The 13,764-nt window shown below is 36.5% G+C and overlaps 1 protein-coding gene across 9 annotated transcripts in view; it reads right to left on the reverse strand.

Annotated features, from left to right (window-relative positions):
• POLK (DNA polymerase kappa) overlaps positions 1 to 13,764 on the reverse strand; it is a 47,842-nt gene that overhangs the window by 22,922 nt on the left and 11,156 nt on the right. For 7 of the 9 annotated variants that reach the window (XM_075020377.1, XM_075020379.1, XM_075020370.1 and 4 more), the window contains exons 2-3: positions 4,468 to 4,642; positions 904 to 1,023 (exon numbers count right to left, since the gene is read on the reverse strand). In XM_075020377.1, coding sequence (XP_074876478.1) covers positions 904 to 1,023; positions 4,468 to 4,596 — 249 coding nt within the window. In that variant the 5' untranslated portion in view covers positions 4,597 to 4,642. Of the gene's footprint in view, positions 1 to 903; positions 1,024 to 4,467; positions 4,643 to 10,391; positions 10,476 to 13,764 lie in introns of all 9 variants that reach the window. The other 2 variants (XM_075020371.1, XM_075020373.1) reach the window with 1 other exon arrangement.

A 13,764-nucleotide genomic window follows, 5' to 3' on the forward strand; every position in this document is an offset into this window, starting at 1 on the left:
AAAAGTCTATGAGGAAGTCAGTAATTCTGCATTCAAAGCTGGATTAGACTAGTGTACAACAAATAAAGCTTGGGCCACCCATTGAACAATGAGGACAACAGTAAATATTGAATAATTGCCCACTCAGTGAACACTGTCTGCACTGTGCACTGAATGAAGCAGAAATCCCGTTAGTGAAAAACAACAAGCAATCATCTAATTAAAGACTGAGTCACAGTACAAATGAAAAAGGAAAGGAATTAAGCTTCTACAAGCAGCTTTAATTCTGTTATGCCTAAGAATGTTTAGTGTACAACCTTGGTTCTGTTGTTTTCTTTTAACAACCTTTCATACACAGTAATACTTTGGATACTATATCATTAGCATTTGAGAAGAGAACTAGCCTCTTCGCCTTTCTAGTTCAGGACACTTGTATTTCTTGTGACTGCTTGCCATGATGATTTTTTCATTAATTAGCATAAATAAGGAATAAACTATATCCAGAAGAGTTGACAACTGTGATCTTCCTCATCCCATTGCAAGGCATTGAACACAAATATACATATATTATAAAAACAGAAAGTAAACTCAAGACTGATATGATACTTATGAACAAGCTGTTTAACAAAACTTTTACATAAACCATAATGACATCCTGTTAAACTGATCAGACTTGGAACAACAGGAATTACTTTGCTTCATTTTACTCATTTAGAGAACATTTCAGAGTGATTTTACAATCTATTCTTCTAGCAAGTTATTAAAATTACATCATCAAAACATCATGCACTTTTACTTGCATGACTAACATCAAAATAGTAGTTAACATTGTGCTTATGACCAGAATTTAATGCAATAAACTAGAACACACCAAAATGTTTACCATTCGCCATTTACTCCAAAAAGTCTTTACAAGCTTAGTACCTGCAGCTGTGCATTCAAGAGCTGTTGTGTTGTAATTTTCTCTTTTAGCTGCATCATTTTTTCAATTCGCTGGTTAACTTGTTGATCCTTTTTAAGTTCATTTTCATAAAATCTAGAACCCTGGAAGACAATTGCAAAAACACTAAAGTTTTTATTTGTCTTTTCCTATACACAAACACATTTGATCTTTAAATACAGAAAACATATAACACAGTAACAGTTTCTAATGCATACTTTGGATTTTCCTATAAATGATACATAAAAGAGACCAGTGGTGCTTTATGTCTCTCTCCTCAAATGACACAAATACATTTCTCCTTCTCAGATCCCCTATACTCAGATGAGTATAAGGGACTACTTACAGAACTTACTATGTTTACTCATTCTAACACTTGACAACAAAAATTCCAAGATAGTAGACAAAAGTCAAACTATTCTTTGCAATACCTCCAAGATAAGGAGTATAATACTCTAAATAAAGTTGATTTAAGCATTTTGCCAGACTTCTATATAATTTAATCTACATGGAAATAAATAATGACATCACAAAAGTCAAATCCACTTGTAATGCTAAGTATTTCATTGACCACTTAATCTTGAAGGACGCTGCAGAATTAGAAGCTATTTGGAAGAGGATGATGAAAAGCAAATGGGTATAAAAAAGCCCTCTTGCTCTCAAGTACATAATTGCTCGTTCAAGAAAAGGCATGTATAAAAGGAGATGTAATGAAAACATAAAAAGACAACAATCACATAGCGAATGTATAATGTGACTTCCCTTCCTGATTTGCAACAAAGAAAAGAGAGCATACAATGAAATAGAAAAGCGGAAAATTCAAAACCAGGAAATAAAATACTTTTCTTGCAACATCTGCTTAGCTCACAAGAGAAATAACCTTTACAGGAAGAGTCTTTTATTGAACCAACTGATAAAATCTGCAAAAGTGGACAAATTTTTAGCTCAAAGCCTCTGACTACCAAACTGTCACTGATGCCAAGAATTCAGCCATAGTCAAATAAGAATCTGGCATTTATATAAAAAGCAAAACCATCTGCTTTTATAATAATGATAGAAAGGACGAATGGCAAGACTAACATGTCATGTCTCATTGCTTAGAAAAAATCTCTACTTAGAAGAAAATAGGGTGTGTTTTCTTTCAATATCAGACATGCATTTCTACCCTCTGCAATCAAACATGACTTGTTGAGACTCACTGAAAGAAATAAGTACCAAAATGTTGGTGTGGGAAGCAATCCAATACTTCAGATTGTTATTAAGCTGTGGGGTTTTTGAGTCTCCTGCAGTATTTCACAGTTGAAATGCTATAAAATCTTGTAATACACTTGTGGGTAGTGTTGTAAGTTTAATTTTGAAGACTAAAGAAAAGCTTAAGAAAAAGAATCAACACTTCAGATTTCTCAAGCTATATCTGGTATTTATATTCTCTTGGTTTTTTTGACAGAAATATATTCTAATACATAGATGCCTGTATATCAGTTCTGAAAGCGTATTTTACAGTTCATACTATTTCATATCAGGAAATGAAACAGTAACTGTCCTGATAAAATAATTTATCCAAATATCATTATTAGGGATATGCCTGATGAAGGACTAACTTTTCAGGAAAGAGTGAACAGAATAAGTAGAAGAAACTTCTAATCAAGAAGGGGCTTGATAGCATATAAAGTATCATCACAGTGAAAAAGCAAGCAAAAAAATGTTTCCCAAATAACAGCTGTTTGTAGTATGTTTTCTGCTTCCCCCCTCCCCCTGCACTGGCAGTTAACCACAGAGCAATAGTAGTCAACACAGAATTCATGAGCAAAATCTCAAGCACATAACCTAGGGCCATAGCAACACCAAATAAAATACACGTTTGTGCATGGAAAAGTAAGAAAACCCAGAGTTGCTCAAATAAAGTGTTATCTCCATATAGTTCTATGTGAAGACTCTCCAATAATATAAGTTAGAGGACTAATATTTCAGTGCTTTGTAGATCTGTGGGGTCCTCTGCGGATCTTTGGTACCAAGTTGCACACTACTGGCCACCTCTCTTGAATACTAAGACAGTCAAGAAGACAGGCAGTAAGCACGAAGAGATTCTACAGAAAGTACTAGAAAAACTTGATTACATCAAATTCCTCAGTTACAGGAAGATGACCAACAGAGGTAGATTGGCTTGGCTGATTAATGGTGGGGCGGTGTTACAGGTTTGTATGGTGGGGTTTTTTGGTAATGGGGGAGGGGCAGCAGGGGTGGCTCCTGTGAGAAGCTGCTAGAAAATTCCCTGGCTCCAAGTTGGACCCACCTCTGGCCAAGGCCGAGGCCATCAGTGATGGTGGTAGAGCCTCTGGGAGAACTTATTTAAGAAGGGGAACCTGCAGTGAGCAGCGGGATTGGAATGTGAGAGAAACACCTATGCAAGGTCAGTGAAGGAGAGGGAGGAGGTTGATGCCCCTGCAGCCTGTGGTGAGATGGCAGGCTGTGTCCCCCCAGCCCATGGAGATAAGTGGTGGAGCAGATTCCCACCTGCAGCCCATGGAGGACCCCACACCGGAGCAGGGGGATGTCCCTGAAGATGGCTGTGACTCCATGAGAAAGCCCACACTGGAGGAGTCTGTGCCTGAAGATCAGCCCAAGGAAAGGACCCACACCAGGGAAGTTCATGAAGAATGGCAGCCCGCGGAAAGGACGCACACCAGGGAAGTTTGTGAAGAACTGCAGCCCGTGGGAAGAACTCACGTTGGAGAAGTTCATGGAGAACTGTCTCCCATGGGAGGGACCCCACACTGGAGCAGGGGAAGAGTGAGGAGTCCTCCCCCTGAGGAGGAAGGAGCAGCAGAGACAAGGTGTGGCGAACGGACCCCAACCTCCATTCCCTGCCCCTCTGTGCCACTGCTGGGGAGGAGGTAGAGAGAACTGGGAGTAAAGCTGAGCCAGGAAGGAGGGAGGGGTGTGGGAAAGGTGTTCTAAGGTTTGGGTTTACTTCTCAGTATCCTTGTTTTGATTTGATTTGTAGTAAATTAAGTTGATTTTGTTTCTTCCCCAAGTTGAGCCTGTCTTTTGCCCATGACCATAAGTGGTGAGTGATCCCTCCCTGTCCTTGTCTCGACCCATGAGCCTGCCTTTATATTTTCTGCTCATCCCACCGTGGCCAGGTGGGAGGAGTGAGTGAGCAGCTGCATGGTGCTTTGTTACCAGTTGGGTTTAAACCACAGCAGGCAGGCAAAAAGAATGAAAAAGGGGAAAACAAGAGGCCTAAGGAAGTTGAAACCTTCACAATTACCTCTGGACAACTCTGTGATATTTAGGGACTGCTTTGGGCAAAAAGTGAGCAGCTAAGGATATATTCAGTTGTGTTCCTTCATGTCCCTGTGGATGAATCGAACAGGACCTCCTGGTACCCTAACCTGAAGTCTTTCCCCTTCCTCCCCATACATGCATTTCTTCTTATAAGATGCCCTCCATTTACACATGAGGGATAAAATTTGGGCAAGGGAGGAAGAGAGCCTTACAATACTGGACAACAGATAAAGCACCAGGAAAAGAGTAATCGAACCAACCCTGGTAGCTTCCATGATGATTTTGTTGATTTTCTCTTTATCCAAACCTTGCATTCCAGCTTTGTTATCATTGAGACCCATTCTAAGTATAACTCCATCATTGCAAGAGCTGTTACCAACTTTTTTCATGTCGTCCACAGTACTTCTTGAAAACAAGTCTTTTAAGACTTAATACCTGAAAAAAAAAGAATTTAAATCATATATTTGTTTCTAAGTTCCAGCTGAACAATAAGAAAAAAAATTACAGCATTCATTAACTGTGTTTATTGAACAAGCACTTTATACTTATTCAGAAAACAAAATATGAAGAATCAAAATTATCAAAAATATGAAGAGCTGTATTCCTGTAAACTGGCTGACCTGCCACGCTGACCACATAAAACCACCTGTAACTCTATCAGTGTTTGGAGACAGTAAGACTTTACTTTTTTATTAACTTAAAAACATACTCTCTTAAAAGCTTCCTTACAGAAATAATTGAGTACCACCAACTTCAGGTAAAGGCACATGAGATTTATGCCTGTGTGTTATCCTGTCAGATGAAACAATACTGCCTTCAACACAAAATACTGCTCTTTAGGTTATTACATTAAAAGAAAAGAAATTAAATTATTTCTAAATTACAGAAGACCATTGTTCATTTAGTCCTCATTCCTGCTTGAGACAAGCCATAGAATATTTCCCAGTAATTCTGAGCTCAAATTCAAAACTTTTCTTTGTGTTAAAGCTCATCTTTTAGAAACAGATGGCTTCAATTACAAGTTTTTAATAAAACCTTATTGTTTAATTCAGGGTAAAATTAATGCATTTTTTCCCCATTAATTTGTAGAGCCATGGTATGCAACTAATAGAACTTACCAAGCCTTTACTATTCAATTACTGCCATCAGTAATTTCTAGTACCATGCATGTACTCCTGGTATGTGAATTTCTGACATCTTCCCTTGCTGCTTATGAAAGTAAATAGCTGAATCCTTCAATAGGCTCTAATTAGATGGTAAATTGTCTAGTTATTAAGTTGATCTTAAAAAACTAAAGAAAGCAAGTTTTACCCTCTATAGCATGAACCTGTGGTCTTCTTTTTGCCAGATTAAAACAAGCAGAATACAAGTGTAATACTGGCATAAATTACTTAACATGTATTTATTACTGGAAAAGCATACAGAAAGAATTTCTTCCTACCCGAAGTTACTGACTCATAAATCACTGCAGATTTACTCTCACGCAGGAAGCACATTCACTCCTAAACTTCCCCTTCAAGCAGCTCCCTGTGACAGGAGCCCTTCCTGTTTGGAAACACCACACCCTTTCAGGCACATACAGCAGCTCTATTAAACAACCACAAATTACACAAATCTGAGTCTCACATTTTTTCTTTAAATGCTGCTTTCCCACTCCAGGGCTTAAGTGAGCCTCATTAGCAACCAAACAAAGAAGGTGACTATGTACTTTTGCATTTAGAGATGAATTTTTGCTATTAAAGAACCACATGGGTGACTTTTTAAAATTAATGGTGGCAATATTCGTATTTTCCTGAAGACCTTCTCCTGAAACATACTAGCCAACTGAAGTCAAGATATTAAAGAACGCCATCTTTAAAAAAGATCTGTGACAAAAATATCCCAATTTTAATCATATTCTATTAATTCAGATTATTATTTATGATGTCTTCCGAAGATGCAAGATCAGGTAAGTAATGCTGTGTTTATCTTTAGCTGGTTGTATTTCAAAGAACAGAAGGTGATGCAGAGACCAGAACTCTTCTCTTGACCCTTTTAGTAGCACTTGAGCTACTATAATGGCAACTAGGAATGGCTTCATAGCCCTTACATGTATCTTATCGAATAAAACACCACAATCACAAACATTTTCATAAATTTTTCACCTACAGTAGGACAATCTCTTACAGTTAATGTACACATTTACCAGAACAATGTTTGCTAGACTTCAATCAAAGGAAAAAGCACTGCATCCCACACAACATTCCAAGTTTCATGTCAAGATCATAAGCACCCCCATATCAATTAGCTTCACAGTAATTCCATTGTTACTGGCAATCTCTGGTAAGTGTTGGGCACAATTCCCAATACTTTCCTCAAGGTAAATGCCCCTCCACTATTCCCCCGGTTCTTTTATCACTCCTTCCCTTCAAGAAGCTGGAATGAACACAAGATTGCTTCCATTTCCTCTTCCAGTCTTTGCAACATTTTTAGCTGTTCCTTAATTCCTGAAAGTGTCTTCTATTAGCATATACAAATCTTTCCCCCTCCTCATTCAGATCACTCTTAAAGGCTCAGTTTTAAGGCAGAAGCTTTAAACACTAATTCATGTCAGTCAGAAGCTTTCTCTATCACACTGTTGTAAACCCAGCGAGAAAAATACTACCATGATGATACCAGTGATGGGAAAAATAATTGTCTTCAAAAAGTCTCATAAATGGTGGTCAGCTGATGCGTTTTATCTTTTCAGCTTCTTGTGTGGAACAAAATACATTGCTAGTACCAGATGATAAAGTGTATAAATATCAAATAATACCTTAGCTAGAACTAAGAAGAAAATATTTATTTAAGGACATGATATTAGTTCTCCACCAAAGCTTAAAGGTGTACAGAAGGGAAAACATAAATAACAACTGATAAAATTTTCAGCCACTTAACATGAACAGAACCTGGATATTATCTTGGTTTCAGATTAACAAGCCTGAAAAAAAAAAAAGTAAAATATTTAGCGTATTGAAGTAAATCACAAAAACTATAATAAGACAACAGATATAATAGCACTGTCAGATAAAACCATTATAGTGTCACCTCAAGAAGCTGCTGCAAGACTGAGCTGTTTCCTCTAACAGAACACATTAAATCTCCCTCAGCATCATACTGAGTAAGTAGGGTGTGAAATCAGAGAAGTCTGTGAAGACAGCCTACAATGAAATACTATCTTATTATTCCTGTGATTTGGGAATGGGAGAAGGGAGCAGGAGAATCCTAAGTGGAGGAGGTAACTTTCCAATTGCTACTGGAAGGACTTCTAAAGGTAAACAGGAAGACTTTGGCAGTGGATGCCAACAGTTAATGCAAAACAAAACAGTGGAGAGGAACCACAGAATGGCATTACTGTGTAGGAAGCTTTGTTAGTAACTTGGGATGCTTACAAGTGGATAAAGACCCCTAATAAAACCCCTATCAAGCTCTTCTAGGAGCAAGCACAGAAACTCAACTGAACTGGTCAGACAGGGTTATATAGTATTTGAAAATATCAAGAGACTGAAACGGCAGTAAAATCAATTTAATTTCAAGTGCCTCTACCTTTATTCAAATCTAGCATATTTTTGGACAGTTGATTGAAGTAGCCTGAAAGAAACAGCTTGTATTTGATCCTGTGCCACTCCTCCAGCCTGTCCTCAGTAAAAATCCTCCAATTCCAGCAACAGAAACCTTGTATGTTGTGTGAAAACTTAAATGCCTTCATATTATTATTTTCATGTAATAAAATAATACATAAGAAAATAAAAAATATTTCTAAGAATATTCAGTTCAGTGGGGACAGTGTTATTACGCAGGTTATTAACACTTGCAAAGTATGTTAACAGCTTGCCTTTTATTGATAGCGTTAACAACTTGTTGCAAAGAAATATTAGGGCTGGAAAATGATACCAGTACGGAAAAGCTTGAAAAAGAATTTATTTACATACTGAATTATGATTTGATGCATGTAAATTGTGTACCAGTCCTCAAAGAAAATCAAATTCTAACACCTTTGCTATCACAGATGCTCATGCCAACAGTGAGATGCAGAGAAGTTACTAAGATACACAACTGCCTACTTCCCCCAGAGCTCAAAAGCTAAAAATAGGAATCAAGACATATATTACAGATGTAAAGGACCATCTTTTACATTCCAATTTCCCTGAGTAAGTCTCCACAGTGTGTAAAAAAATACTGAAGTTGCAAACAGCAACACAATTATTAAAGATTCCTTTCTATATGATTATTTAATTATTATTTTTAGGATGGCTAAAAAAAGGATGTAAATGAAATAGTTTCTTTAATTTCTGTAAAACTTATAAAGCCTCCAATAACATTTCATCAAAATCTGACACCTCATTTATTGTAGTATGAGCCCAAAATAAACTTCGTATTTTCCCTTGATTAAAATATTTTAGAGATTCCTTTATTTAAATGCTTCTATTCTTACTTTAGCAAGAACAACAACAACAACAAAATTATAACAGCTAACTTCACATACAAACATAGAGAACGGATGAAGGGATAGCTTCAGGAATCCTGTCATTATGTAAGCTGCATCAGAAGAAAATCAATATTACCTTTGATTTCAATGACAAGGTCAAGATGTTAATATGAGTTCTGTAAAAGCACTGAAAGCACAATAAACAATTTAAAAAGTTAGGACTTCATCCAGTTTTGACCACAAAGGATCACTTCTCTGGCTTTTGGCTAAAATCAAGTGTGGTATAGTATGGATGACTCTACATTAAAAAGATAAATGACTCTGAAGTTAGTACTATACAAAAAACATCAAAGATAAGAAAAAGACAGAAAAAACTTCCTTTCAAATATCAAGATATATATACTCATGAGATCCCTGGTCTTTTATTTTTCTTATGAAAACTTACAAATGACCCATTCTCAAATACTACTGAAGTTCAGAGTGCTTGGTGCAAACGTGGGATGGAAAAATTTCTTCCATAAAACAATCATTAAAATCACATCCATGTAGAAGGTGATTGTGAATAATATGGAACTCCTAGAACACTTCATAAGTGTTCGTAAGATCCTCAAAAGTCAAATATGAAATATCCAGGTTTAACACATCTTCAGTAAAAGGGTAATTCAGTAGTTTAAGACTCTAAAAGAGGCAATTTCAGTTACTTCAAAAAATACACTTGTGATAAAACTTTGCTGGGTCACCACCTCACCGTAACACACACTTAAGGCAAGCAAAAACCTCATCATCCAAGACAAGCAACATGAGCGAAAATAAGCAAGCTGGGTAAGTGTGTTTCCCTAGTGAGAATGCTACAAAAAAGAGTTAATAACCATTCTTTGCAGTCACTTTCTTTTGTATTGAGATGGAATTAAGCTTACTGTCGTAAGCAGCTTCCTCTACCAAAACCCATAAACTAATGAGCAGTTTCTATCCTAGATCTCAGACAGGACAACTCAAATTCACCTATTCGCAAAAACTTTCAGTTTATACAAATGTAAAATATAAAATATACTCCAAAAACAACATGTAGAAAGTTATATACATACTGAATCAAAGGATAAGAAATAAGTCCTTAAAAAAAAACCCCAAAACCACAAAACACCCAAACAAACAAAACCCTAATGAAAATTGTTTTGATGAGAGGTGGAAATCTTTAATGTTAAACCCCAATGGGGATACTCTTGTGCAGAAATGAAAATCACTTATACCAAAGACTATACTCCACAAGTAAGCATGAAATACTTTATCTACTTCATTACTTTTTGCCAAGCATTGAAGAATACTTGAAGAATAAAGAATTGTAGAGTGAATGCACAACAAACAAACCAAGCAGAGTGATTCAAGAGTAAGTCTCAATCCCAACCTTTCTAATGTCTCTCTTGCACTGGAAATTATTACAACTGGAAACCACATCATGGGCCACCTCAAAACAAAGCCTCTTGGTACTACTGAAACAATACTATAAGTAATAAACAAAAGAGGCTATATGAGACCTTCCCAATAAGACCAGAACTCATCTAAACCAACATTTTTAATGGACACCACTTTGTTTTTACTCCAATTGCTAATTAAGATTGAACTACTGGCCACGTAGCTACACTTCTTATTCCAGTCACTGCACAGAAGTATCGTCATCCAGGCTGTGCATACAACTGTTCGCATCACCATCATTAAAGAACTAAAATCCACCTAACCCACCTTGGTATAGAAGTTCATGCGCCAATAGCCAGGCCATTTGAACAATTGGTTTCCCACAAATGCATTGCATTATTTCTTGAATTTCTAAGAAAAGAACAAACATACATTCAATGAACCACAAAAACTCAACCCCGCTAGAATATTTTTAACATTTCTGATACTTAAAAGGCTACACTACAAACTCCAGTAGTGCATTTGATTTCACACCATTACTTGGATAAGGATTTTATCCCAAACCAGTAACATTACATTAAATACTTTCCGGCAAGAAGTGCACCTGTCTTTTCTGAGTATTCATTTGGCAAGGAAACATTCTGGCTGACAGGATCAAATTTAACAAACTCCTTAACTCTCATTTCCTTGTGAAAATATGTTTCTCTGATAATGATTTAAGTATCAGCTGCTCTAAACTCTCTCCTCCTCAGCAGGATAAACCACCAACAAAGAACTGTGCAAGCAAGCACATCAGACTGCCCTTCTGAACTATCTGCTCAATTCTTTTCAGCCACAGGGGTTTGATATTTACTAGAGCCCTGGTTTCCAAACAGCCCCAAGAAAAGGAGTCCTGTCAGTTTTAATCCTGTAGTGATTTACACGAAAAGAACGGGCAGAAGGAACTGCACAATAGTGTTACTAGCATTTAATATACACAATATTACCACCTAGGTTGCCTACTAGTACATTCAAAACTGCTACTGTTTCCCTATTCCCTGTCTCTCTCTCAATATACAATAAAATCTAGTTCCCTGGAAAACAGAATCTTCTAAGAAAGATGTAAGTATATTTAAAAATGTAAAAATAAAAAAATGTACATGATAAATGAATACTGAACATAAAACCGGGCCAGGATTCACAGAAGTGAAAATTCCAAGTGCCCAAGCTGACACAGCCGACTAGGACTATTTTTCAAGTAGCAGCTGACTCAGCATTTTACAAAAACATAGATCCCACACAAGCACCTAAAATTAGCCTTCAAAAAACAAAGCCCTAGAATTGTCCTTTCTGAACTCACTGGCTTTAAGATATAACAAATTAAAGACAATTCAATCCGTTTAAAAAGTAAAAAATTCACACTGCAAATTAAACAGATAATAGAAACTGCTTCTGACAATGCCCAAAATTAAATGTCAAAACACCTATTTTATGCCACTCATCAAACTGTTCGAACATTTCTTCGCTTATGTGAAGAGCGACACAAGTGAAACAAGTGGAATACTCATCCCCTATTAATTTTCTGCAAGCAAGATACAGTACAATTCTGTTGTAAATCCTGCTTTCAGCTTCTCTGTCTAAAACACTCATGTCTTTAAAACTTCAGAGTTTATTCAAAGGGCAAAGAACTGTGGTATCTTCTTCTGTCTCTGGTCAGCATTTTACAAGACCTTTTAAACTGAAAGACTTATCTCAAGTTTGTAACCAAGTTTTCCTAGTACTTCTGCCTTACTGAAAACAAATGTTTTAGCAGTTTAATCCATAAAGAAAATAATGAACTGAACTATTATTAACAACATTCATCACTAAAAACTCCACCAGAAGTAGTGTAGTTATCTGCAACCTCCTTTCTACAGATATGTGTTTATTGCCAATATATTTGTAAATAGCAGTAATCTTGTTTATTTTTTTTACTTAGAAGAAAAACCCTAATACAATGATTCACAGAGACCACAATTGTTTTAGAAAAAAATGCCTGAATCATCTGTATCTCAGAGCCTATACTATTAGGCAATATGCTGTGGTATTAAAAAAGCTCCTTCAGGGATCCTCTTAAGAAAAATAGTCTTACATTTAAGAACAAATATAACCATGAGCATGAACATAGTAGAAAATGTTTATATACTAGCAGTGAATGTGTTCTAATAACATACAATGAACACACAAACCCAGAAGGTTCAATAGTGGAAATAAGAGATATAAAAAGGGAGAAGAAAAAAACTAGGTGTTTAGAAAGTTACCCACTTCATGATGTTTATGACTGACATCTTTAAAGTAAAAATCGAAACCCCATTTTTGTATTACAAATAGTATATCAGCAATACAGAAAACTATCTGTTCCACTACACTAACAAAGGTGATGACTATTTCCAGTTAAAACAATAATTTGTAAACTTCTCGCAATCTCTAAGACACTAGAAGGGGTACAGACTGAATACTGGGGCTTGTGATGAAAGAACAGACACAGCAAGGAAGTGGAAAATAAAGGTCCAGTGGAAAAGGCATAGAAGGAGGTAGAGAGGAGTTAGAGGTCTACATCAGCATATCAGTTTGATCACCTGCATTTCCTACGCTTTGGTTTGCATCCCAGATTGGTCTTGGAGCAGGCAAACCAGATTCCTTCCAAACTAAACTAAACTGGAAGACTGTGCTTCCAGAGGACACCTAACGTGTTACAATTGCTAATGCATGTGCCCTCCATGGGACCCGACAAAGAAACACCTCTTAAAGCATACATAAAATGAACTTAAGGTCCTCAGCACACCAAATCTTTCCTTTACAAACCTACTCTCACTGCACCACATTCTTGCTAATGTAGATATAGCCTGATGTCCTTAAGAGTAACAGACACCAAGTTATATGTGAAAAAGATGGTCAGAACATTAGAAAGAAGAGTTAATTTACATAAGGTATTTACAATCCCGATACACCTTTTGGAAGAATATAAGCCAGTGACATTGTGGAAAAAATAAGACATATTAGGAGGATGTGGCAGATGTAAAAAAATCTAATAGCACAGAGAAAGCATTATACAAAAAGTTGAAAAGGCAAACCTTTTAGCATCCAGTATTTATTCATTTAAAGTTTGGTTATAAAATATTAGCTAAAATTAATAAGTAAACAAATATTCTTTCTAACAAGTGTTATAAACGCGAATAAGGGAAATCCAAAAGCCAATCAGGATAACCAGTCCGTAATTTATTAGTAGGCTATGGCTAAGCAAACAGCGCTGGGCGAACAGGAGGAGTCTCGCTCCAAAGGCCTGTCGCGCCAAACAGTTAATGCGTCCGGTATTTATTTCAGTACATCATACATATTCATTACATCTTTTTTACATAGCTATTTCGGATAGTTAGTTGGTTTTTGTTAACAATGACTTATGAGTTATAAATTCTTATCCTTTATCTATTAGGGGTTATAAATTCCAAGATTCCCCTGTCTAGGGAAGCAGGGGAGTCTGTGGTCTGTCTTATGTTATAAACTGCTGGTTTTTCTCATCCTTGAGGCTGTAATAGCCCATTTGTTTCTTCTCCGGTTATCTTATCTCTTGTGTCTGCATGTGTGCATTTCAAAGCTACAATTATCTCACAAGGCATGTTTCTAAGTTTCACACCATCAACTCTAACAAAGCAATCCCTGTTATGTTACAATGGGCCTTACA

This window comes from Buteo buteo, chromosome Z, assembly GCF_964188355.1.
Source record: "Buteo buteo chromosome Z, bButBut1.hap1.1, whole genome shotgun sequence".
NCBI classification, from domain to species: domain Eukaryota; kingdom Metazoa; phylum Chordata; class Aves; order Accipitriformes; family Accipitridae; genus Buteo; species Buteo buteo.